The 25,687-nt window shown below is 42.4% G+C and overlaps 1 protein-coding gene across 1 annotated transcript; it reads left to right on the forward strand.

Moving 5' to 3' along the window:
• Positions 1 to 130: 130 nt before the first annotated feature.
• On the forward strand, positions 131 to 25,611 carry RGMB (repulsive guidance molecule BMP co-receptor b). The gene is made up of 5 exons (XM_011378434.2): positions 131 to 399; positions 1,352 to 1,427; positions 4,563 to 4,828; positions 9,840 to 10,348; positions 22,291 to 25,611. Exons 2-5 carry the CDS (start codon positions 1,423 to 1,425, stop codon positions 22,957 to 22,959), a joined length of 1,449 nt encoding a protein of 482 aa, XP_011376736.1. The 5' UTR covers positions 131 to 399; positions 1,352 to 1,422; the 3' UTR covers positions 22,960 to 25,611.
• Positions 25,612 to 25,687: the final 76 nt, after the last annotated feature.

Consider the following 25,687-nt stretch of genomic DNA (forward strand, 5'->3'; position numbering starts at 1 on the left):
TGCCGGCAGGGGGCGGTGTGGTGCTGCTGTAGCCATGGGGTGGAGGCCTCTGGGTTTGGTCTTTTTTTGACACTGGGGGGAGAGGGGATGGGGAGAGAGGGTGGCGGGTAGAGAAAGCAGAAAATTGAGGGATTTACCTCCCCGTACCATCCCCTAGGTGGCAGAGAGATCGCGCTGGCTAGAAGGTGAAGCCCCTCGCCTGGCGCTCACTCCGCTGTCGGGGTGCGGAGAAAGCGGCCCTCCAGGCGGAGCCTCCCTCCAGTCCCCGAGTACCACTACCCCCAACCTGGGGGAAAGAGGCGGGCGCCGCACTGCCCTCCCTCTGCGCCCCTGCCGCGTGTCTTGCGGCTTATTTTCCCAGCTGGCAAGCGTCGCGCTGCAGACAAGGGAATGCCTGTGGTGAGTTGTTTATTTTGTTGAAGTTTGCGGTGGGCCACGAGGACGTGGGGGGCGACCAGCAGGCAGCGGCCGGGACTGTTTTGTTTAGGTCTCCGTCCACCTGTGTGGTATAAATCAGCTAGCCTCAGGGCGGTGGGAGGCCAGAGTGAGAAAACTCAAGCTGCTCCAAAAGTCCCCCTTTTAGTCACTTGCAGATCAAGAACCACATTTGATTCTCCGCTCCTGGAATCGTCTAGATCCTAGCTTACACTACCTCCATGTCCCTGATCAGCGCTCCCAGAACCCTCTGTGGACAGGGCTGGCGCTCCTAAGGACAGTTAGCGCCCACGACCTGGGGAACAGATGGCCATGGAAGTCCCTACCTTTGAGGACAGGGGAGCTGAGGTTTTGATATGAGGGCGCTGGTGGAATTAGGCGGGAACTAGTTTCGGCTGCTTCTGGCACGACGTCCGTTCTGGGGTATCGGGTCTGCCCAGTGCTATAAACTGGGATCCGAGTTGGCCAGAGTTTCTCAGACTCGAGGCTGTGGGGAAGTCGGCGGATGGCTCCCGGGGGAACCCAGAGGAACCGCCAGGGCTGATGGCAGTCACGGCCGTGGCTGCGTTTGCCTGGAAGAAAAGCCTAAATACATTAGCGAGCTGGTAAAGCTTTTAAGGCCTTCTCCGGAGTGAGTGGCTGGCTAATGAGAGGTTAATTTTGTTTCGAAGGGAAGGCTGCGCTGGTTTCCTGAGATAAATGGACAGGAAACACATTACCTCCGCGCGCTGGCAAGCGGCTCCCAAATGCTTTTTGCACCTGCCGCTTGGAGCAGTGCGAGCCGCGGCGGAGCCCGCAGGGATCGCGGGGTCCCGGTGTGTACGCTCGGGTGATGAGCCTCACGCACATCCCAGGCCCTCTCCTTCCGGGGGCGCGGCGCTCACGCCGGGGTCTGGGGCTCTTCTCTCACACCCAGGTCCTGCGTGTTCCGGAGCAAGGCAGCCCCCTGATCCCGACGAACCCCCTCCAGGAGCGGAAGGGTTAAGAATGATGTAAGTACAATCCATGAGCTGCTTGCCGCTGGGCTGTCCGACTCTCGGGCTATTTCAGCTCTTGCTTTGCGTACACCGTGGACTGGGGAGCAGCCAGGGAGCCCTTACTCTAGAATGGGTTGTACAAATCGCAACCCCGGGTATGATTCCTGGCTCCTCTGCCCCAGTTAATCTAGATGTTTAGCAGACAGAAACCCTCGTGTTAGATTTCTGGAAATAGAGATATATTAACAGGGGGCAGGAAGAGAAACCGTATCTTGTTTAGAATTCTTAATGTTGCTAGCATGTGTTTTAATTCTATCCACTTGCACTGTTGGTTTGCTGAGTCCTCTAATTGTACTGTTCTGGCCTCATCTTTCCTTCTTGAAAACAAAGGCGAAGGGAAAGAGTACAAGTGGCAAGAAACAGGGTGGATTTGTGAGTTGTATAAACTGTCAGTTCACGATATTTTTTCTTATTAACATGTAAAACTTTTATAAGTCATAGATTTTATGTTTGTGTTCTAGCTCCCTCCCCAGATTGTTCTTTGTGGAGTCTTAAAATCCTCCTTAACTTGAAGCATACGAGGTGGAGGAGTGGATCCGCTATAAGTGACTATTCACCGCGCTCTTGCTCTTCCAAGCAGATTCAGAATCTTGCTAGCAGGCCGAATTTACCCAGAGTGTGTCCCCATTGACCTAAAGTCTTGAAAATAGGAACCAACTTGCGGTTTAATTGTGAAAATTAACATTTTCCTCTAGCCAGCTGAACACTTATGCAGCAATAAAAAGTGAATTGTTAGGCCTATAAATCTTGAGCTTGTCAAATTTTACAACAGAGGAGCAATAAAGCACCTTAGAAGAAACGAAGTTTTTCCTCTAGAGCAGTTCCTTTTCACACCAGGATTTGCGATGACTCGAGGGCGCCCTCTCTTGATAAGAAAATCGAGAGCACCCGTGGACTTACGGAACAAGATGGGTGGTGAAGGGAAAACGAGAAAGGGGAAAAAATCATAGAAAAGTGACAGGTGAAAAGACCCAACTAAACTGATTTTGATCCTTAACTCTTGGTTGTGTGTTCTGAAATATGCTTAATAAAGTGAGATGCTACTTTCAGACAGGGCGAATTAAATGTTGAGTTAAATAAAATGAAAGATTTTACTGTTAGTCTTTGTTAGCAAAATACTTTGAAAAACAGTGTTCACATTTGATTACTTTTAAAAGACGTTTGCCAGTATTTCATTAACTTCATTGATTATACGTAGTAATTGCAAGAGACTAAATTTTTGGCATAATAGTATTTACTCCATAGAATTATCTACAAATCATATCAGATAATTCTCCTGAAAAAAGTCATTTCTCCAGGCAACTCTGAAGCTATTATTAAGCATATTATGGATATACACAAGGTTTGGGTCATATCTTGGGCAGTGAAAGGTGTGTTTACCACTTGAGTCATCTTAGTATGTAATAAGTAATGAAAACTTACAGTGAAAAGATTGGCATCCTTCATTAGGGACCTACTGGTTTGTACAATTCATAATGTGTTAACAAGCAAGCTGGAGCGATAGGTTTGTCACCAATTACCTTGGTCCATTGATTAGCACATTGGAACATGTGGAATATTAACGTGTCCATGGTTGATACGAAATCCCTAGAGGTTCTGAGTAGTGTAGCGGGTAGAGTAGCAAACTACGATTTGGATATACTGTAAGTGAATTTAAAATGGCAACCCTGAGCTGTTTGGGGAACAGCAAAGGCGAGGGTATTAGGAAGTGGCTTTCAGCCTTTGAGGCCGTTCTTGAAATTAGATACCACTTCACACCTACTGAAAATAAATTAGAACCTATTATCAATGTCATAATATTCTTTCCTATGTCTCTGCTTAGCAACTTCTTTTCTAGCAGTTGGTTTTTCCTCTCATCTTTGGATCCATCCAATCACAAAAGTAGAAACTGGCCTGCCATTGAATTAATCTAATAGACTATGCCACTGAGCAGCAACAAATCATGGCATAATTACTCTACACTGGATTAAAAACTGACAATCCTCATTAATCTAATTACACTGTAACCCAACACGTTGAAATTCGCCCACTCTCAGACCCCTCCCGACTGCTTTCAGGAAGGGAAATGTCAAAGGAACAAGAACACCAGAGCCTCGTACAGCTGCCTGCGAATTCCCGGGAACTGGCGGGGCCCTTCTCAGCCCATCTGATCTGTTCCGTACCGCGGGTCACATTCCGATTTCCAGCGTGGCTGGATGCTAGCTTTACCAAACGTTCGCAATAAGCTCAAAACGCGGTTCCGCAGATGTGATTGGCTGCGAAGGGACTCGGTAAAAGCTCCCGTTTTCTCCAAAGAGCCGGAGCCGCAGCCAGAGGTAGAGAGCAAGTAGGGTGACCTAAAACAAACAAAGTTGGAAGGAAGTTGAACCCAATCACATTAATTCAAGGATAAGCTAAAAGGCCGGTTCCTTTGTAATGTCACCAAGAGAGAGAGGCCTCCGCCTGTTTCTGTTGGGTTCGAGGAAACAGTAAATCGCATAAGCGGGTGGATGGGAGAAGAGAGGAGGTAGTGAGAGGGAGGCTGGGTCCGAGATCAGCAGACAGGACCCGCAGCGGGCGGACGCGGAACTCGAATTACACTGAGCAGGCAGGCGTCTGGAGGACCCGCGGGGGGCGGGCGCTTCGGGCTCTGCGAGTGGCGGGCTGGGTCCCACGGACCCGCGCTCTCAGCCAATGAGGCGGGAGGGCGGGGCGCGCGCTGGGTGTGGACGACGCGGATTGGTGACCTTCGGGTGGGCGGGGCGGCAGTGAGGGGCTGAGATTGATTGACCGCGGGGGCCGCGACGCAGAGATATCCGGGCGGCTGGCTGCTTTTAGCTAGGGCTGGGCGCGCCTCCTGTGAGTCCACGCCCGCGCTCCACGCCCGCAGGGCCCACGCTGGCCGGGGCCGGACGTCTGCGCACTTGGAGCCGGGGTCCGCACTCGCTCACGGTCTTTGTGTCTTCTCTCCCGCCCCCTCTCCCTCCGCCCGCCGCCTCTGGCCGCTGCGATGCCACTGCGCCCCGCTGCCGCCGCCGCCAACTCGCTCCGCCCGCGGCGCGCTGCTCGCTGCGGCGGTGGCGGCGGCCCGTCTCCGACGCGGGCCTGAAGGAAGAAGAAGAGGAAGCGAGGCGCGTCCCCCGGCCCATGCAGCAGCCACGGCCCCGGACCCGCCACGGCGCCCGCGCCGCCGCCCTCGCCGGAGCCCACGAGACCTGCATGGACGGGCATGGGCTTGAGAGCAGCACCTTCCTGCGCTGCCGCCGCCTCCGCCGCCGTCGCCGCCGGGGCTGAGCAGCGCCGCGGTCCACGGCTCTGCCCGCCGCCCCTGGCGCTGCTGCTGCTGCTGCTGCTCAGCCTTGGGCTGCTCCACGCAGGTACGAGGCGCGCGCGCGCGAGGGAGCCAGCCCCAGGGCCAAGTGCTTTGTTCCCAAACACCCCGGGCTCTGAAGGCGCTTGCTGGGGCGGAAGGGCGGCATGTCGCAACGGGAAAGGCCTCGCAAGTCCCCGACGCGCACCTTAGCCCAGCTCGCGGCGCGGCTGCAGGAACACACCCGCCGACGGTGCGGCGCGCCCAAGGGCGCAGAGGAGAGGCCTCTTCCCTCCCTCCGGCCTTCCCCGCCTTCGGCTAGGACCGTTGATAAATCTCCCTTCCAACAGCCGCTTATCAAAGATTTAGCAGGCGCAGGCGGTGAGGGCTGCGTGCCCGAGACAAATGTTCCGGATGCTTTATTGCTCTCTGCATTGGTGTTTACCGAAAGTCAGGCTGGGATCAGGTTTCCGCCGCCGCCTCGGAGGGGAGACAAGGAGCCTTGTGCTGCTGCTCTGGAGTTGGGGGGTGGTGGCGAGGCGAAGAAATCGCACCAGATGGAAAGATTTTCGGGAGTTTGTAAACTTGGAGGTTAATCTCGAAATAACTTAAACTTCTTTAAGCAGGGATTTCTTTAGTATTTAAGAAAGCCGCTTTTAATTCAGCTTACAACTTCTTTGGAGAAACTCGTGCTTTGTGGCTAGCCGCGTGTTCCAGGAGGAGTTGACAGATCTGCTCCTTTCTGGAGGTCGGCGCTTCCCCTATGGAAGCAGCAGTGAGGAGTCTGTTCTTAGCGAAGGACGCCTGCCTGTGACACTGTTTTTCTTTTTCGTTTCATCAACATAATGTTAAGTGTCAATTATATTATCTCAGTAAAGCTGGGGGTTTCTAGGACGCTCTTTACAAATAAGACCACTTATAGGAGTTTGTCTAGACAAAGAATTTTTAAATACCAAATTGAAAGATAAATCATCTTTTAGTTTGAGAACAACTAGAGCGTCAGATAATTTTTTCTGCAAGATCTTTTTGTCCTGGGTTTGTATGGCAACAGTCACAATGTTCTGATTTGGGGAATCCTGAACTTTAATGCTACCCAAATGTGGGGACTAATTTGTATTTATTAAGTTGTACCAGCCCATGTTAAAAATCTGGGAGGTCTTTTAAATAATGGGGGGGGGGGAATATGGCATTTGAAGAGACAGCTTAATTTACTTTGTGTAACTGCATTGTGATGTAACATCTGCATTTTAACACTGTCACTTGGGAAAACATAAATTGAAGTCTTAACAAAGAGTGTAATGGCAAGTTTTAGAACTATTAAGAACTATTAAGGCATTAAATTAATGACTTTAGAACCTTAGAAAATAATACCAATCTGCTTACAGTTACATGGAAGATTTTTCATGACGTGTCAGATATATTCAGAAGTTTTTTCTGTGAAAGATATGTGTCCACAATGTCAAAGTTTAGGTTTCTTGAAATGAGAATTGAAGTGATAGATGGGACTGTGTCCCTCTTGACTGCTTGGATATTGTTTCTCTTAGTTGCCATAGGTTCTTATGACAGAATTGGAATGTGGTCTTCGAAGATTTCTTTGCTGGCCCATGAAAGACTTAAGAAGTTGGTTTGAAGTTTTAGAAAATTAAAGTTCCTTACTTAGTTCAAAAACTTGGAATGTGAACCTCCTCTCAGTATCTTAGTATGTCGTCACTAAAGTCACCATTAGATTATAGCCAAAGTTGCTGTGATGAGTGATTTCTGTGGACAAAATGTTGGAATGGAGCAATTAATCTGGTTATAGAAACGAGGCCTCCTTTTGGGAGATGTCTTTGAAGAGTAGTGCTGTTGAAATGCAGGGGTTGTTTCTCAGAGCAGGGAGCCTAGCAGAGTGCTCTTTGTAGATGGGCTACCATATGTTTTTTGCCTGGATCTATATAATTTGCCTCAGCACCCCATATGGTTTCACATTTCACTTAATTCAGCTTCAGCATATCTTGTTTCTTTTATTATAAACTGGTGATTGTGCTGCAAATTCACACGTGCAGTCCTGGCCTTGAGGAAACTGACTTTGAGTGGAGAAGTCTTTTTGTCTGAATCATTATCAAGAGCCCTAGATCTGAAAATCCTTTAGCACTTTCATTAACTGGAATGAAAATACTGTCACACCTATTACAGATGATCTGACTCGAAAAATAGAGATCTGTAACTGCAGATTTTGAATCCTGCTCATGAGAAATGAAAAGAGTACTTTCATTTACTTTTCTTCTCTTAAGCAAACCTATGTAGTTCCTGAATGGAGATCCAAATGGGAGTTACTTGCTTACTCATACACTTCATGGCCTTCTTGGCTACATCCTTGAGATTATTTCTGCTCCGCATTGTTTTGGCATTTTGACAGGAGGCTTACTTTACCATTTGTAACAAGCAAAGTGTTCATTGTCATTAGAAATTCGTGAAGCCTGAATATTTCTGGGTGTATGCCGCAAATTAGTCATTATACAGGAGCCTGCGATGGGGCTGAAACTGCTGACCCAAAAGCACTTTGTCTCTAGTTAGCCCTCCTCCCTCCCAGCATCTCTATTCAAAAAGGCTGTTAGAAACCTCATCTAAAACAAAAGAACCCAAGGAGCTCTGTTTGATGTGAGTTTTCTCTGAAGAATCACCACTTACCTGCTATAAAAAAGGGAAGGAGGAAGGAAAGGAAAGGAGCTGAAATCTAAATTCTGCTTCTCTTCTGAACAGTTGCATCTGCATTTACATGCTGTTCTTACTTTCAATATTTTATGACTATTTGAAATAATTATAAGTATATGTACGCTCAGATAGATTTTATAGACCATAAAAAGAACAAATAGCCACTGCAAGTTTAGCGGAAAGTTCTTGTGCTGTCATTTATTTGTAGTCTAAAGACTGTTCATTACTGAGTGATCCTGGCCTAGTTTTTATTTTCTTGCTTTCTCTTTGCTGTAACTCTGACTTAAAACGGAAAAGAAAAAATAGATACAACAGTTACTTAAGTCTTTTTTAAAGCTATCAAGTACCATTGTGGGAGTCAGGAATTGGGGGAGACAGCAGGAAGGAAAATGGAATTGGAGAAAAGGCTTCATACTACTAGCTGTGTATGAACCAGCCAGGACAAGGCCTTAAAATCCTTTGCCTTGATTTTCTCATCTGTAAAATGGCTTTAATGACTTTTGGGGTTTTTTGTTTGATTTTGTTTTGTTTTTGCTTTTGCTTTTTTGAGTAAAAAGACTTGAAATGATATATCTACTTTGGAGAGAGGAACTCTATAAATATCAGAGCTGCTTTTGTCAACTTTGAAATGTGCAAAAACCAAATAGGCCAAACATGAAAGTGTTTCTGTGATTAATTTAATCTTCTCCTTTTCTCATGTTTAAGTGAATGTCCAATCTAGACTACATTTTTCCCATTTTGGTCCTTGAAATGGAAAAATGGGGGAAGTATCTTGAAAGGTGGTCATCTCCTACCTTTTTCTCCCCAATTGAAGCCAGAAACAGAGATTACAGGCTTCTTAATTCAGATTTAAAAGCAATTTGCCACTGAAAAGATTAAAATATATATTTAATTATGTTTACCTAAAAACCTTTTTAATAGGTTTAGTTTTAAGTCTTTATCAGGAGTTCTAAATCTTGATATTATCCTAGAGGTTGTTATACCCACATCTTTAAGTTATTACATATTTAATAATACTCTGCTGATTTTTTTCCCCACCTAGAATAGGAATTATAAGGTATTTTATGCATGAAAAAGGTTACAAAGTTCATTTTAGAACAACCTCCTCATTTTTCAGATGAGGAACCTAAGACTTGAAGAGATTGAGACTTCCTCCATAGTTTACAGACCTATAAAGAATGTTTAAGTAACACAAATATATCTTCCAGTTCATGTCTATAAAATTTGAGGTGGATGAAAAAGAAAAGGATTTTTCTTTTCACTAATTCTAGTGTCTCTACTTTATAGAACAGAATATTAAACTGATTGGCACACATTCCTGACCTAGTGTTGACAATTCTTGTGTGTGTTTTTTGGTGGGGGAGGAGAGGGGGTGCTTGAGAGGTTTTATAAATTTTTATGTGAGAAGCTAATGGCTAAACATCATGTAAAAATTGGCTTAATTTTAAATACGAGGGCAGTAATACTTGATTTTTCATTACTTCATTTGAGCTTTGCTTCAGTCATTAAGTTTATATGAATTGTTGATTTAAAGAAAAAAGTCCTTTTTATATACCCAGAGATGTCTGTGTCCTGTTGTGTTTCTGGGGAAAAAAAAATGGAATTATCTGTTTCTGCAACATGATTTCAATGTTACATCTTTTTTAATTTAGTGTACTTTTACTGATGAACTGTGTGGGAGCTGGAATCTTAGGGTGATGGATGTTGAGAGAAGTGAATATATAACTTGGTCAGATGAATCACTTTATTTTTTTAAAAGAACATCTACGCTTTGTAGAAACCAGGAGGTTAATTATTAGTTTATATACAATTTGTTGATAAATTTTCTGTCAGGAAATGCAGAATAACTTAGTGCCTGGATTTTTTCTTAATATTCTTGCATTGTATCCATACTAGAATCAGGTAAAAGTGTTTTAACCAATTATACCTGAGGCGTGGAAGCTTTTATCATGGTTTTTTGCATAGACAGTGCTTTCCAAAGCAAATTCCTTATGCAGTTTCCAAAATCAGAGTTCACATCTTTTTCTTGTCCTTAGAGAAGAGGACTCTTTCTCAAAATCTATAAACAAGAGCAAAGTTGATAAAATAAGTATTGACCATTCCCTTGTAATTTTAACCTAAGAACACTGGACTAGACTTATGTTCACCTACAATGGCCCATGCTTTAAAGTTTTAAGTTAACTAACTGCATGCAATTTTTCTCCCAGTGGCTTAATTTGTAGGAATCAGAGAAGCACAATGCAATCCTATTTCTGAAGGCATTCTTAAAATAGGAGTATATGAAATAGAACAAACAGTTCCCAGAGGAGAATGTCATTTTCTCATGTAGCCCAGGAAGTTATGAAGCATTTAAAAAATGTGTGGTCTTATCTTCTTTCCCATAGGTGACTGCCAACAGCCAGCCCAATGTCGAATCCAGAAATGTACCACGGACTTTGTGTCCCTGACTTCACACCTGAACTCTGCCATTGATGGCTTTGACTCTGAGTTTTGCAAGGCCCTGCGTGCCTATGCTGGCTGCACCCAGCGAACTTCAAAAGCCTGCCGTGGCAACCTGGTATACCATTCTGCTGTGTTGGGTATCAGTGACCTTATGAGCCAGAGGAACTGTTCCAAAGATGGGCCCACATCCTCTACCAACCCTGAAGTGACCCATGACCCTTGTAACTATCACAGCCACACAGGAGCCAGAGAACACAGGGGAGGGGACCAGAATCCTCCCAATTACCTTTTTTGTGGCTTGTTCGGAGATCCTCACCTTAGAACTTTCAAGGATCATTTCCAGACGTGCAAAGTGGAAGGGGCTTGGCCACTCATAGATAATAATTATCTTTCAGTTCAAGTGACGAATGTGCCCGTGGTCCCTGGATCCAGTGCTACTGCTACAAATAAGGCAAGAATACTTTCTTCTTTTTCTTATACCTTTCAGGTGTCTGATTCTTTAGATAACTTTGGAAGTGGGATGCAAACGACCTAGTTTAAAGGAACTTTGCTTGGTCTTGGCAAGCAATTAACAGAGTAGATAAAGGATTAAATGAAAATTAAGAATTTCTTACTGGAATTCTAGGGCTTAATGTAAAATGTGGACCTAAATTTAAATAGGCATGATGTGAAAAATAAAAAATAAACAGAGAAGTTGAGTTCTCTAGAGAAAAGGATAAGCCTGTCTAATGAAAAAAATGTGTACTTTTTTTAGTGATATCTTTTTTGAGTGCATATGTGTGTGACTCTTCTTTACGGAAATCCATGTTTAGATTTATCAAGTGACTGAAGTGGGTGTTCTGAATAAAGAGAGCTGTGAAGCTTGAGGGCAATAACCCATCAGGAAGCATATTTTATTGGAAATTTGGAAGATATTGTAAAATATAATGGCTGTAGGTCAGCTTCCCAATGGCAAGCCCACAAAGGTTTTTTAGTTACCAAGTAGTGACCAAGAAAGTTAAGAATTGAATATTGAGAGCAGCGATGTATAACACCCCCGCCTCCCCATATAATGTCAAAATAACAATTTAAGTCAGAAGCTCAGGGGAAAACTGACAAAATTATGCTAAGCTTACCCTGCCTAGCTGCCAGTGTCTGTGGTTCTTATTTGTTGTCAATTTGTTTGTTTGTTTTAAAGAAACTAATACTGAATCCTCTAAGTCAGCTTTAAGCCACCAATATCTTAGTGCAAGAAAGTAGAGAAGAGCTATGAACTGGGTTTTCAATTGCTGATCAGCTCTAACCAGTTATTAGTAAATAAATAAAGAGATCAAAGAGTTTTCCACAGAAATAGTGTTGCAAGTAACCAGCTCCTTCCCTATCACCCCCAACCACAAAATCACACATACAGACTATCTCATCTTGCTTAATTTCCTTTGATTATTTTATCTATTCGTCATTGATTTAGACTAAAATATAATTGACCAAGGATCAAGTTTTTGTAATATCCATGACTGTTCTTTTTTATTTCAGGACACCCTCCCTTGCCTCCAAACATGTGTGACATATTTTTAATTTAAATATTTTACTTGGCATTTTGTGGAGGGAGTTTTACAACACCTCTGGAGATACCTGGAGATACCCAGGGGTGTCACAAGTCTGAGATTAGAAGTCATTGCCCTGAACAAAGAAGACTATTACATTGGCCCAGACATCTTAGGGGAACTCAAAAATGTTTACACTTCAGCTTGCAATACAAGCCCAAACTGGCCTTTCCAAATCCTACAAAACAAACTTTTCTTCCTCTGGTTTTTATGAGTATGCAAATAATTTTTTTACCTGTATGTTAAAATATGTGTTTGCTATAAGTTATGACATAAAGTTATATAAATATGAAGTTAAAAGACAAACCATGGCCAACAATTCATCATTACAGCAAGAATCATAGGGCATAAAACCTGGGAATAGTCTTTAGGAAAACATAACACTGGAAATTCAAGAAGGCAGTTCAATTGGGAATGGAGAAAATCATCATCGATTGTGAAAATAATTAAGGGCTTGGAGGAGTAACCTTCAAGCAATACTGTTGAGATTAATAAGTGCTGTATGCATGGGAAAATATTGGTTCAGTGGAACAATTGACACCGAAGTACTTTAGATCATTCAATTTCCGTTGCGGTTGAATCTGTCATAGTTTCTAGCAAATAAATAAAATGTACAACTTTATTTTCTCTCTCAGTTTGTTAAGGATCAAAGATTTTACCCATTCCAAAAGGGGTTGGTACGGGTAGTTGTCTTTTTGACATAAATTCAAGCCGATGATGAGAATGCTTGGTCTTTAATTGCACTATTGGAAAACTTTCCACACATCTGGTGACCATGCTGTTCAGCAACAAATTTCTCTATGGCTTCACGACCTCTAGTACTTGTTTTTTTTCCCTTCTTTTTGTAACTCTCTCCAAAGCCCCCAGAAGCATCTGGAAAGTTACCGTTGAAGGACTGTCTCAATGCTGGTAGAGCCTGTGCTGATGAAACTAAGCAAAGGCCTAAAATTTTGCAGTGCAATTTCCTTTTACCTAGACCTGGGTTTTTGGTCAGTGAAGTCCCTAAGACAGCCCCTCATCTTGGGACCTGACTTGAGCAAGCCGTCTTTAAGCCTGTCTTTGTGAGGTTAGCTCAACCTGCCCCTAAGTACCTGCCTTTCCCTCATGACAAAGTGACAAAGCTTAGGAGGAAAAATACCTAAACAACAAAATTAAAGAAAATGAAGTCCTCTCTATTCAAGGTACCATTTATTAGCTAAGACTTCCTTTTTCCACATGGAAGCAGTGAGTGTAGGCCTGCAGTGCTGGACAATATAGCCCTATTTTCCCTTTTCTACTCTCTTTTCCCCTGGGAAATGCAGGGTGGTTTTCTAGTCATGGTGAGCACAGGTGTGCTTTCTCAGGGCTGTTGGGTTTTTGTTATGCCCTTTGCCAGGCTTCCCTCCTCTTCACCTTGCCAGATAGGTGTGTTCCAAGGCCAGGGCTGGTTTTTCATCTCTCCACCCTGGGGGCTGCAAGGGTTTCTGGCACACCTACACACCTGGGCTGAGATCCACATCAGCTCTGGGCCATCTTCCCCACCTTTGTGAGAGGTGCTTCAAACCTGTAAGCACTGAGGAAGAGAGACGAGAGGACAGGCTTAGAACTGGCAGGGCTGGCTACAAGGAAAAGTAAAGCAGTTTTTGTTTGGGTAGAGGAGGTAGCTCACACTAGACTCCAGAGAAGACACATGTCAGTAGCTGTCCTGAGGCTCACACCAATAAACCAGATCATCTGTGGCAGTGCTTGACTTCTGTACCTTCTCCACATTCTCTTTACCAGCTCTGCAGTCTCAACTCCTGTTTACTTATTTCTCTGTATCTATGGATCTGTTTAAGTGGACTCAATAAGGATTTTGCATATGCCATGATTATAGAAGGTGACTTTGAAATAAATTATTTTATGAAACGGTTCTGTACTTTACAGATAATGTTATATACCTAATAGCATATATTAAAATTGCCAGTCTCTCAGGTGCATTTAAAATGATTCCTTTTCCAGAAAATTTCAAGAATACATTTATTGCACATGAAAACAATGGCAATATTTTTAAAATTACTTTTCATAAATAATTTGTATACCTTTGCTTTATTTCTCCTTTTATTTTAATGTAATCATGTCCTTTCCCATTACTCTAGCTTTCTTATCCTATCTTTCAATCTCAGTAAGACAGTTGACAAGTGGGAGGGGTAACGGAATGATAGCAAGTTGTTTTAGAGATCTTCTGCTTCAGATTTTTCTGTGCTTCGTCCTTTAATGAGAGAAGGTGGTATACCTTAAGGCAGTTTGCATTTGGGAAAGAGGTGTGTCCTTTGTGCATGACCAAGCCAGGTGACTTGGGCAGGTAAGTGGGCACTCTAAGATCCCTCATATGTTCTTCCTCCCATGGTCCACCAGCTTCGGGTTATCCTACTGACAATAGCACTTAGCTTGTCCAAAGCATGAGAAGAGGCCCTGCCCATCAGGCATCTATGTGTTTATTAAAATCCATAATTATCCCTAATACTTGAATTCTAGCTACTTTTTGGAAATTTCTGAAAACTTTCACTGGATGATGATACTAGAGTTGTAAGAAGACTGAGTTGATTTGGTTCATTCTTGCTTACTGTTTTCCTCAAACTATAAACTCTAGACATTCTCTTATAATAAAACACTTAGCTTGTAGGCTCCTAGAGCATGAGTTGGTTCCTCTCCTTTCTGATGCCTCTCAGTATGTAACTAGTGTTCTATAGCAGTATGTGGGCATGTAAACCAATGTTTCTAGCTCATTCTCTGTTGGTTGCAAAATCAGAGCCAGACATGCCTGCATTGTGAAGGTTTCAACTGTCGTTTTAAACATATCACTGGATCAAGGTTTGGAAATCTGTCCTCTTTTGACCCCAAGCCTAGTACATTTTTTTTGTAGCCAAGTTTTTGTCACCTGTTGTGCATTTTGTGTCTTTATAGAGAAAATGTGAGCTACACTCTCACATTGATAGGTTGTCATTCCTATCTTTACAGAATAAGGAAGATGCTGCATCCTCCTATTGGCAGGATTCTGTTTTTGGATGCAGTGTTGTTAGAGGGGACACCTGTCGATTTGAAAATGTAGAGCCCTTTCCTTCCAGAGAACACAAATTACCTTGCAGATACATTGTAACCAGTTTGTAAAATCTGAGACTGCTCTATATTTTGTTGTGATTTATCTGTAAGGCAGGTAATTCTTTTTGTTTTTAATAGTAAAACTATTTTAATTGTTAATGTTAAATCTTTAAAAACTCAATAGACAAGTAAACATTGCATAAACTATATAATGCTTTACTGCTGTAGATACAAGCGGAAATGTAACAAAATTAAAAATAAAACTGACACATCTTTTATGCACGTAAAGTATTTTTATAAAATTCAGTAATTTCATAAAATAACATTATTTTTCCAGTACGTAAGTTAACAGAATGTACTCATGTAGACAACCATTATACTAGGCAGGTAATTCTTGCCATCTTTTTCTCATTAGCTCCTTGTCATGGTCCTCCTTGTTTTACAAAAATTACCAAAAAAAAAAGTTATAAGACCAGTTGAGGCATATTGGGGAACAGATAGGAAAGAAGTATGCACTTGATCTCCCTGCTAAGTATAATCCTTTCTCTGACAAAATGTATAATTGATTTGATGCTGCATCTGAACCACCAAGTATTAAAGGGCCTACTGTATGGGGGAGATACAGAGACGCATGCAGTCTCTGCCTCAAACTAAGTACATAACTAAAATTTGCAGCAATTAGTGGAGAATTGTGGGGTTTGTAAGTAAAACTAGCCATTTTTAGGATTTCTTTTTAGAACCCACATTCATAAGCTGGTTCCAAGTGCTGCTACTTAACAAATTGTCACAGATATCAAGAGCCCGGAGAGTAGGCCAGAGAGATGGGCTGCTGTACCCAGGGCACATTCCTCTGCCCTGGTCACTGTCACAGGTCACTTGTTTTTACTCTTGGTATTTGACACAGTCTCCCTTTCCACCCCCCATGGTCAAAGTGGCCCCTCGCCTACTCTGTATTTCCTCAGTCCCCTACAATCTAGTAGTGTCTAGAACCCTGATGGTACTTTTGAAAGATTGTTGGTCTTTGACTTAATATCAAAAAGCTTTCTAGAATTGGAGTCACCAGTTCTTAATTAAATTCATTTTTCAGGGTCCCAGCTTATCTTTAAAACTCATGAAAGCATGTCTTAGATATCTTTATCCTTTCTGAATTTATTATAGATACAATATTGAAACATTAAAGACTAGTTTTTGGAATAGCAGAAATCAGCTATAATTCCAGGTGGTCATGTTCTTATTTGTCCTTTTCTGTTTCCAGTATAGCTCTTGTTTGTACTGGATTACAAGGTCTTAGGCCCAGGAACTACTCAACTCTGCTTCATATAGTTTCAGCAAATTGCCTGAAGGTAAAAGGATTTCCAAGTGTATGTGGAGAAAGAAAGCAGAAAGGAGAAATTATTAGCTGTACGATGTATACCGATAAGTGTAAAACATTTTGTAAGATGAATAGGCCTACCTTGGTTATGCGTTGTGCTGTACTTTCCAAACAAGGTACACTTTTATGTTGTCCATGCACATTAAAATGTTCTGGATAACACATCTTTTACCATCGGTCTTTTCTCTGGAATGAAGAGACTTAGCTGATGTTAGTAGAAACCGTCTAAATGGTATAAAGTCCATATCTGCGTATCTTTTAAGTCCTATATTTTAAATCTCCAAGACTGTGCCATTCTGTCCCAGATATGGTTTGGGAGAAGGGAACCTCCAAAATCCCCCATTTGTAAATGAAATTAACCCGATGCCTGCCCTGCCTGAGCCAGGCAGGATTCCATGCAGTGCTACGGGCCTCTGCTGCTTTAAAACAAATCCACACTCCTCCATAGTTTAAACCAGAGGCACGAGGCCAAGTCTGATACACAACTGAGAGTTAGAACTTGTTTTCCTGTCACATTTCCAAATGTCTCTCTCTGCCCTGTTAAATTTTCTTTGAGTCAACATTCTGAGAGGAAGGGGCAAGAAGGAAACATTGAATGGTTGGTACTTTTTTTGTTGGCTTCAGTTAATGCTAACCAAACAGTTTCTGCCTGTGTGGAATGTAAGAAGACTTACCTACAGTGTTGAACAATGAAAATACTACCTTACCCATTTTGTCTTTGTTTGTTTTGACTGCAGTAGAACTTGCTCGTCCACTGTTTTGAATTTTGTGTTCTTGCAATGGGGTAACTTAAGGACTTTGTAAACTGCTCAACTTGTCAGTAAGTGATCACTAAGTGGGGTAGCAACACCCACCTAAGATACAGAATTTAACTGCACAGCCTTGCCATGAGAATATGGTTTTGTTGGGTCTAGAAGGAACTTCAAGTGAATCTGGGTCTGTGGGGTGAGGGGTTTTTTGTATTCCAATTAGCTGGTTATTTTAAGAAATGGAGCCAAAAGAAGGTTTGGCTAATTCTGGTGGGGTTCTTTCCCTATTGGCATGTAGTATGTATACTGTGGATAGAATTGATATGACAGCATTTAAACACATTTTCATAAACTCTGAACTGGGGGTCAGGGTTTAATCTTTGTATTTAAAGGTATATGTAAGTACACATGTGTTTATATGTGTGTGCGAGTGTATTGTGAAGATCTTCAAGCCATTTTATTTTTAGTCACCTCCCCAAACTGAAAAATGATCAAAAAGGCTATGACTTCCTAATCCTCATCCGTTTGGAGAACAGCTGTGCTGAACCTAGGACCAGAGCATTTGCCCAGCGTTTCTCTGAGGGCTCAGGTTCTGTGGCCCTACCCCTGCCCCCCTTGGGGAGTGAGGTCCCTAAAAGTGATAGCTACCCCTAGAGTTACTGCCTCTGCCCTGCCTCTCACCTTTCAAAATACTTTTAGCCTCTGGTCTGAAGCGTGGCTGCCTAGGCTTGTAATGTTGTTCACACTGCCTAACTTCACACCTAGAAGTATAGTGAGTTCCTACATTTGCTGGGCTCCTTGTAATGCAAAGTCTGAACACAACAAACAAACAAATGAGAAATTCCCTGTGGAGTTCACTGAGTGGCTAAGACTTTAAGAACCAGAGGCCTTTCCTCCTGTTCAGCACAGTGTGAGGTTCTGGTCTCCACAACAAAGCTAGCCAATTTCCCTGTCTCTAAGCCTATTTATATTTCTAGCCTTCCTTGTTTTAAGTATACAGAAATTACTCTCTGGAAGTCGACATTTTTGTGCTGTCCCTTTTATGTGTCGTCCCTCGGCCTGCTTCCCTTCCACTCTGGCATGCTCTTTCCAGCCACTGAGCTTAATGCTTCTCCCCTGGACCACCCTAGCAGCCTCAGCTGTGGGTGTCCTTCCCTCTAGTTTGGTTTCTTCTTTCTCTGTCTGCTGCCAAGAACCCCTCCAGCAGCCAAGGCAGCCCTTGTTCCTGCATGTATTACCTGGGGCAATATTGAAGAATAAATAAGGCCAATCCATTCCATTTCTCTGAATTCCTGTATGTGTTCCTAGATCAGAGCTCTGTGGAAAGAGAGTCTGTGAGGGTAGAGAAACCTATTTTGATATCTCTTGAAGGTAGCAGATTCTTACAGTCTCATTCAAACCGTAAAAGGAACCTTGGGTAAGATTTTTAATCTGCTACCCTCCTCTTAAATACATGTACTGTCTTCCTGTTAGGATCTTGTCCTAGCCCTATGTTCAAACAGAAAGTTTGCTCCAAGAAAAAGGGGAGACACAGTTCTCCCACCTTATGTAATCAAAGGACAGGCACCTCCCACCTGGATGGGTGGCTCAGCTCCAGCAGAGATCCACACTCCCAGGTTTTCCTGGGCTGGAGGGCTAGGTGGGGGTGGGGGTTGCATCAGGGAAGCAGTGGAGGGCAGTGCCTTCTAAGGCCTCTGCTTTTTTTGGTACTTCTAAGTTCTAGGCTCTGACTTCTCAACATTTAGAAAAACTGACCCTCAAAAGTAAAGATTAGGTGTTTTAGAGCTGGATATAGAGCATGTGTTCTTGTTGGAATGGTTTCTTGTTTGTTCACCCCAGAGGGCTGAATGTAGAGGCAGTAAACCACTTACCTGTGTAAGAGCAAAAGGGCTGTGAGCACAGCGATCTCTTATCCTCCCTCAGAGTCACCTACTTTTTCAAGTTGTAATACACCAAGAGAATGTGATGAAGTGGACCTAATAGCTCATTATATGGAATAAAATTCATTTAGCTTCCTTAAACACAAGCAGAACTTTAACTGGGTACATATCAAAATTGTTTCCCTATTTTCCAAGCTAATTTGTATGCCTATTTCACTTCAGTTTGGTGGCCCATCTTAATCCAAGAGATGTGAGTCCCTTGATCTAAACGTCCAGTTCTGGTATTGGAGGATTCCAGTAAGGTCCTGCACTTGCAGTGCCAAACAGCCTGATTAAACACTAATAAATGTTTTTTCCAAAATGCAATAAACACAAATAGTCAAGTGCACGGCCTTTGGGGAATTCTGCAGTTCGGAAACCTATGTGCAGCACTTTACAAAGCTATTGAGCTAGGGGAAGATATGGTTGTATCTTGGCAAGGCAGTGGCTGGGTTTTCCTTTTTTGTTGGCTTCCTTGTTTTCATTTAATGTAATTTTTTTCTTTTTTCTCCCCTGGTAAAAAAAGAGAGGCAGGTGCTTCTAAATTTTGGTATTTCTCAGAAACCCTTAAATCCTTATTGCCTTTTGTGTGTGGAAAGGTTGATTTGTAGCTGCTGTCTTTCTCTTCCTAACAGACCTTGTGGGTGGTAAAGATCTCAGGGAGTGAAACATTAAAAATGAATGAGGAGAACTGGAGTAGTTTGTCTGAGGTGGGGGTGGAGAGGGACTGGGCTGGGGGAGGTTTAACAAAAGGCATTGATGTTTTAAATGCACAGAAATGCCATCCATCAATAATAAATGGTGTGGCATAGAACAGATGTGCCAAATTGAGTTATTACAGCATATGGATCAGTTCATAGAGGGGGGAAAGTAAGCAGCATCACTGGTGTTTTTAAACTGTCTGTTAGCTTTAGAATACAATTTTGAATATTCTGTTTTTATGCTCTGATTTTGATAGCTGCTGGTTGGAAATACAAAGCGTTTGGAATTTCCAAAAATTCTGATTGAATTTTGAATGCTTTTAAAAGTAAGAATTATTAAGAATGAATAAATTATTTCTCAGAAGAGGGAGACAGAATCTGAAAATGAATTTCCGGCCCTTCATGGCTGAGTGCTTGCTGTTTAAGAGCTAGTGTTGTATGAGGAATGAAATTACATTATAAAACTTCAGTCATATGAAATTGTTACCTAGACTTTTCTACATTTTACATCGATGATATCAAACTACAGAGGACCACTCAGGAAACCCTTCTCATGCTTTGAGATTGATTCATCACCCTCAGCATTTTGATTCAAGGGCTAATTCTGTGCATAGGCTCTGGGAGACTTATTTCACCCAAAAGAGAAACAAGAGAAATAGCCTCATTTTCTCATAAAGAAAATCATTCCCAAGAAATTGGACAGATAAAAATCTGTTGTTAGGTAAACTGGAATATTTTGTGAATGTAGATACTTGTGTAGAGGTTAAGCTTTAAGTCGTACTTGATCTTCTTAGGGTATGCCACAGGCGTAGCAAAGGACAATGATTTGTGAGGGTTTGAAATGAGTCCTGGGCTGGAATTGGTGTGCTTAATGAACACAACAGGCTTGGTAAGGCATGTGGAATGATTCCACTCATCTTAATATTGACCCTTGTTTCCCTTTTTGGAAACTTGTTTGGAATTGGATCTCTCTGCTTTGTTGCCCCAACAAAACTAATTCCTCTTTGTTTTCCTTAAGGTGAACAAAAAAGTACTTAATTCTTGCAAATAATGCCAAGTTGATTTAAATGTGAGATTTGTTAGACTAGAAAGACAAATTACTTAGCTGTTGTAGAAGAGTTCAGAAGAGTTCGTTGAATCTGTGAGTGTGAATGTTCTAGTTGAAAATGAAGATAGTGATTATATGAAAAGTCTGTTACTGTTATTTATCCATCTGTATTAACTTTCAGCTTTCAGGTATAGAATTTACTCGAATTAATCTTTTCACCTCCTAGCTTACCTTAAAAAAAAAAAATGCTTGTCAAACTGTCTTCAGAGCCACCAAATAAATCTATTTTATAGTCCCATTAGATATCTAGCTCAAAATCCCTTTCACTCTAGAAGGTCCTATGGTTGGATGCACAACAAATTTCCTGAAATCATCTCTGGTACACTTCCTTTGGGTTGTTAAGGTGTTGAAATATGAGAAGGCTGGTAGTGAAATTAAATTGTGGCTCAGGATAATTAGGAAGGGAGAAATCCAAGCATTTTCATAGTACATTGTCTGGATTTTAGTTGCAGCTGCAAACAACGGATATGAATTTAACCAGTTGCTACAGCGCAGCTGGTTCAGATCTGGCTTTATAACTGGCTGAAGTAAAATGAAATGGCTGGAAAATTCCAGTCAAGTAACACCAGTGGGAACATGTGGAATTAAATAGTGTGAGCAAATGCTGGCTGAGTTGAGGAAAAAACTTCAGACATAAACTTGAGGGGTGGTGGTGAGGACTTGTAGAGAGAGGGGTGGGGAGGGGGGCCAGAGCATTTTCTGGCCTTTTTAACAAGGCTCTATTGTTTTGATTAGTTCCCTTGCAGAAGGTAGAAGGTTTCCTCCATCCAGAGTAATTTGTAGAGTGTTTGGCCTGTCTACCTTCCTCCTTGACTGAAGTCACCTGATACTTTTTTTTTTTCCTTCAAGAAGAAAGAAAAATAAGCTGTTACCTCAGTTACTGACAATACACAAATCTCAAAATGTAGACTTTTTTCCTTTGGGATAGTTTTCCCACCTTGTGACCCAGAAGGCCCTGTTTCTTCATAGTCCTCCTCCTTCCAACACCTGTACCAGAGATGTTGATGTTGAGTGTGTTGGAGGCGAAAGGGCTCAAAGGTTCAGTTTTTAAATAATTGTTCTAATTAAGGAAGGAGAGTGGGTTCGCTAAAGGGAAGCTTTTGTATTATCAGTAGTTTTTTCTGCATGAATTATCTGCTTAATTTGTAGACTTGAGAGTTGGCTGGGGGAAAAAATTTCTGAGAAGTTAAAGGGCCATGTGCTGTTTGGGGAAAACATTTGCTGTAACTAGGTTTAGGGTTTTTATTTTCTGCCAGTGCTTGGGAACTATATTTGCCAAGTGATTTCTCTGTCACAGGGATTAGCCAGTCATGTGAAACATTTGATTAACAGACTTAGAGAAATCTTTCCTCAGGCACATGATTGGTAGCTGCTGCTGGGATGGCCCCCTCCTGGATTCTGTGCTTCGTCCCTCAGTGTTTATAAGTAAGTTTGTAGTGATTAGTCATGGGATATGGTTTTACAGTCCAGTGAAGAAACTATTTAGGAATCAAAGTTCTGGTAGGTGTATTGTTAATTAAGCCTCTTAAAGTTTCTGCATAACTTAGGAATCTTTTTTTTTCCCCCAGAGCTATACTACTGCTCTGTTTTTGGAAAGAGACAAGATATAAATTATCAATAAAAATTGCCTATATCCCAACAGCAACACTGTTCGATTTTAACAAAGAAAATTTTTCCTGCTACACATCCCCTGGATTTATGTTGAATTTTCATTCTAAATATGTAAGACTTGTTCATTTTCCCTCACCATTCATTTGTGAGACAGGAACAAAGGGGTTAAATATGGAGATTCTGTCTTCAGCCATTCAACTCCAGAATGGAGGGGAGCTTTTGCTACAGAGGGATGCACCATCCTGGTTCCTTCCCACTGTGTTAACCTTTGTATGCATTTCTTCTCACAGATCACGATCATCTTCAAAGCCCACCGTGAGTGTACAGATCAGAAAGTATACCAAGCTGTGACAGATGACTTGCCAGCTGCCTTTGTGGATGGCAGCACCAGTGGTGGGGACGGTGACGCCAAGAGCCTGCGCATCGTGGAAAGGGAGAGTGGCCGCTACGTGGAGATGCACGCCCGCTACATAGGAACCACGGTGTTTGTGCGGCAGCTGGGCCGCTACCTGACCCTTGCCGTCCGCATGCCGGAAGACCTGGCCATGTCCTATGAGGAAAGCCAGGACCTGCAGCTGTGCGTGAACGGCTGCCCCCTGAGCGAGCGCATCGATGATGGGCAAGGCCAGGTGTCTGCCATCCTGGGCCACAGCCTGCCCCGCTCCTCCTCGGCACAGGCCTGGCCCGGCTACACACTGGAGACTGCCAATGCTCAATGCCACGAGAAGATGCCAGTGAAGGACATCTATTTCCAGTCCTGTGTCTTTGACCTGCTCACCACCGGGGATGTCAACTTCACTGCTGCAGCCCACAGCGCCTTGGGGGATGTGGAGGCACTGCACCCGAGGAAGGAACGCTGGCACATTTTCCCAAGCAGTGGTCACGGGACGCCCCAGGGAGGCAGCCGTTTGTCTGTCAGTCTAGGACTCACATGCTTGATCCTTATTGTGTTTTTGTAGGGGTTGTCTTTTGTTTTTTATTTTTTGTCTATAACAAAATTTAAAATATATATTGTCATAATATATTGAGTCAAAGAGTATATATGTATATACCATGTATATGATAGGATGTTTGTGCTGGGACACCCACCAGTTTGTACATACTGTGTTTGACTGTTTTCATGTATGTTGGATGTAGTGTTCTTTGATTGTATCAATTTTATTTTGCAGTTTTGTGAAATGTTTTATAATGTCCCTGCCTGGGGACCTGTTAGAAAGCACTTTATTTTTTATATATTAAATATTTATGTGTGTACCTGGTTAGTATGTATAGTACATATACACAGACACCATATGCAGCGTCCTCTTTGAAGATGACCAGTGATGATGTTTGTAGCTGTTTTTGGCTATTCCCTCTGGCCCTTTCCCCATTGCTGCTGATTTGCCACAGTGTCCAGCTTTCACTTGCCTCCTGGTAGAGCCTCATTGCGCTTGGTCCTCACCTCTTCTGCACTCACTTGATTTGGAAGGATAATTAACTCACCCTTACAGGTGCTTTTGGCTGTTAAACACTGGTGGAAGCCCTCTCCCTCTTTAACAGTTGACACTTTCAGAGAGTGGGGAGAATATTACTATAACCCTTATTAACTAAGATTGTTATATCTGAGCACTTCTGGTATGTTGTTGAACCATACTAAACTGTTTTTTATCTGTTAGAAGGAGGTACTGATGGCAGTTTCATTTTGCTAGACTCCAGTAGCTCTCACTTTTTCTCATCTCATATCCCTGTTAAACTATAGTTTTTTCCTCTTTTAACTCCATTCTGCATTGAACAAACAAAACACAAAGACATACCTTTAGTGGCCATGCATTGTTCTCTATAATTCATGCAAGCCCCTGTTCTTAGCCTTCCCTTCTCTGGCTCTTTGGGCCCAGAAGCACAGTGCTCTCTGTCTCCACCCCGGTGAGCCCTCCTCAACCTCACGTTAGGAGCCCCGGTACTGGGGATTGCTAGAGTCTTTACAATGAGACCCGGAGCCCATCACAAAGTTCTCCACTCTTTCTTGCCTTCAACACCATGTTCTTCATCGCAGTCTTTGACATGTGCATATGCGTGATTGAATGGACTAGGGTGTTAATGACAACAGCTTCCTTGGCATGACTTAAAATATGGCTAACTGGGTGCTGGTTAATCTAAACAGTCTTATTAAGCAGTGTTGCTCCCCAAGTGGTCTCTTTTTAATCAGATACTCTTCCCCTTAACATCTGTAGGTAAATAGTATTTAGTCAGTTGCTCACGTACTTGGTAAAATCCCTATAAAGTAGAATATCTCTTTACCTCTTCTCTTCTATTGCCAGCACCCTCCTGCAAGAGGAAAACAACACCAACAGGCAAGCACAGTAATTAAGAAAGTAAACTCCAGGGTAGATAGGTTTACATTGTTATATCTAAAATGTAAGTGTTTGGTTCCAAGAAAAAGTGATGGAATTTGTACTTTACCATAGTGATTCGGGTCAGGATAGTGCTAAGTTTTGGCTGGCCAGGTAATTTCTTCCTTTTGCCATATCCCATTGATTAGTAGTAGCACTCACTGCCAGAGGCCCTAACGGCAAGAAAAGAGGATGTTGTTTTGTGAAGTTTTCTTAGCTCATCTGTGAGTTCATCTAGAAGCGGTGAAATCTCCTCTCTACCACCTGATATATGAGAGAATAATCTGGCCATTCTGGGAAAATAATGAAGACATCCTACTTCTTACTCAAAAGTTTCAATATCAGTTGAAACTAGACCTGTCATCCTTTTATAAAAACTGGACCAGAGGCCTGCCTCATCAGTTCTGAACTGGCTGCTTTTGTTCACCTATGGAACCAAGTGCTGGGTTCAGAAGCTATAATTAGCTACTGATTTTGTTTTGGAATTGAGTAGAATGAAGGAGAGAAAATATTTAGGATACCTCTAACCACTATTTTTGTGCAAATAGTATAAAAGTGAAAAATTTCTACGGTTATCTGGGTTTGGAGTGTATATAATTAATACACTTTTGTCCTTTGCAGGGAAAGCAATACTACCACTTCTTTTAATAGTTGGGAAAAGAAAATTGGGTCATTTTGCCATACCATTTAACTGGAAAGGATGCTTAAAAGCATCCTACATTACTAGTATCAGGACCAGTGTGTTTATTCTCCTTTTCACAGCCAGTGTCCCTGTTCAACATATACAATCCCCACAGATAACTGTTTCAGAAATACAGGTATTTCTCTAGAGAGGGGCCAGCTTTATTTTCTCCTGTTTCTTTTCTAGGATTTCTAGAGAAAATGCTACTTACACATGTTGGTTCCTAAAATCTTTAACCAGAAGAGTTTGGGGGCATACCAACAACACATGGATAGACAGACTGTAGCTATTCAAAGGTCTCCTGGGGGAGCTTAAAACTTGGAGGAAAATACTGGTTTTCACAGATGCTCCACATGGCTGTCTTTAAAAGACTCAAAACTTTTTTTTGTCCTCTTTGTTATGCTTGGAAACCCCACAGTGTGTCGAGTCTTTACAAAGAAACCTTTAGATGTGGTTCATAGGTATATGAATAACTATCTGTGTAAAACAGTGAGCGTGCAGTGTGTAAATACTTTAAGTTATTATGCTAGAAAAATAAAGTTACATACCATGCTGTGGAATGTTTGTTCTGTGATTATAGTGACACCTGCTGGAAGAGCTGAGAAACAGGAGCAGAAGAAAACAAGTGAGGATGTC

Source organism: Pteropus vampyrus, unplaced genomic scaffold, assembly GCF_000151845.1.
Source record: "Pteropus vampyrus isolate Shadow unplaced genomic scaffold, Pvam_2.0 Scaffold11, whole genome shotgun sequence".
Taxonomy (NCBI): domain Eukaryota; kingdom Metazoa; phylum Chordata; class Mammalia; order Chiroptera; family Pteropodidae; genus Pteropus; species Pteropus vampyrus.

What these genes read in the sequence shown, in the direction of transcription:
- RGMB (XM_011378434.2), top strand. An exon ending in CCTTGGGCTGCTCCACGCAG is followed by an intron (nt 4,829 to 9,839) that starts GTACGAGGCGCG and finishes TCTTTCCCATAG; the next exon opens with GTGACTGCCAACAGCCAGCC. An exon ending in GTGCTACTGCTACAAATAAG is followed by an intron (nt 10,349 to 22,290) that starts GCAAGAATACTT and finishes TTCTTCTCACAG; the next exon opens with ATCACGATCATCTTCAAAGC.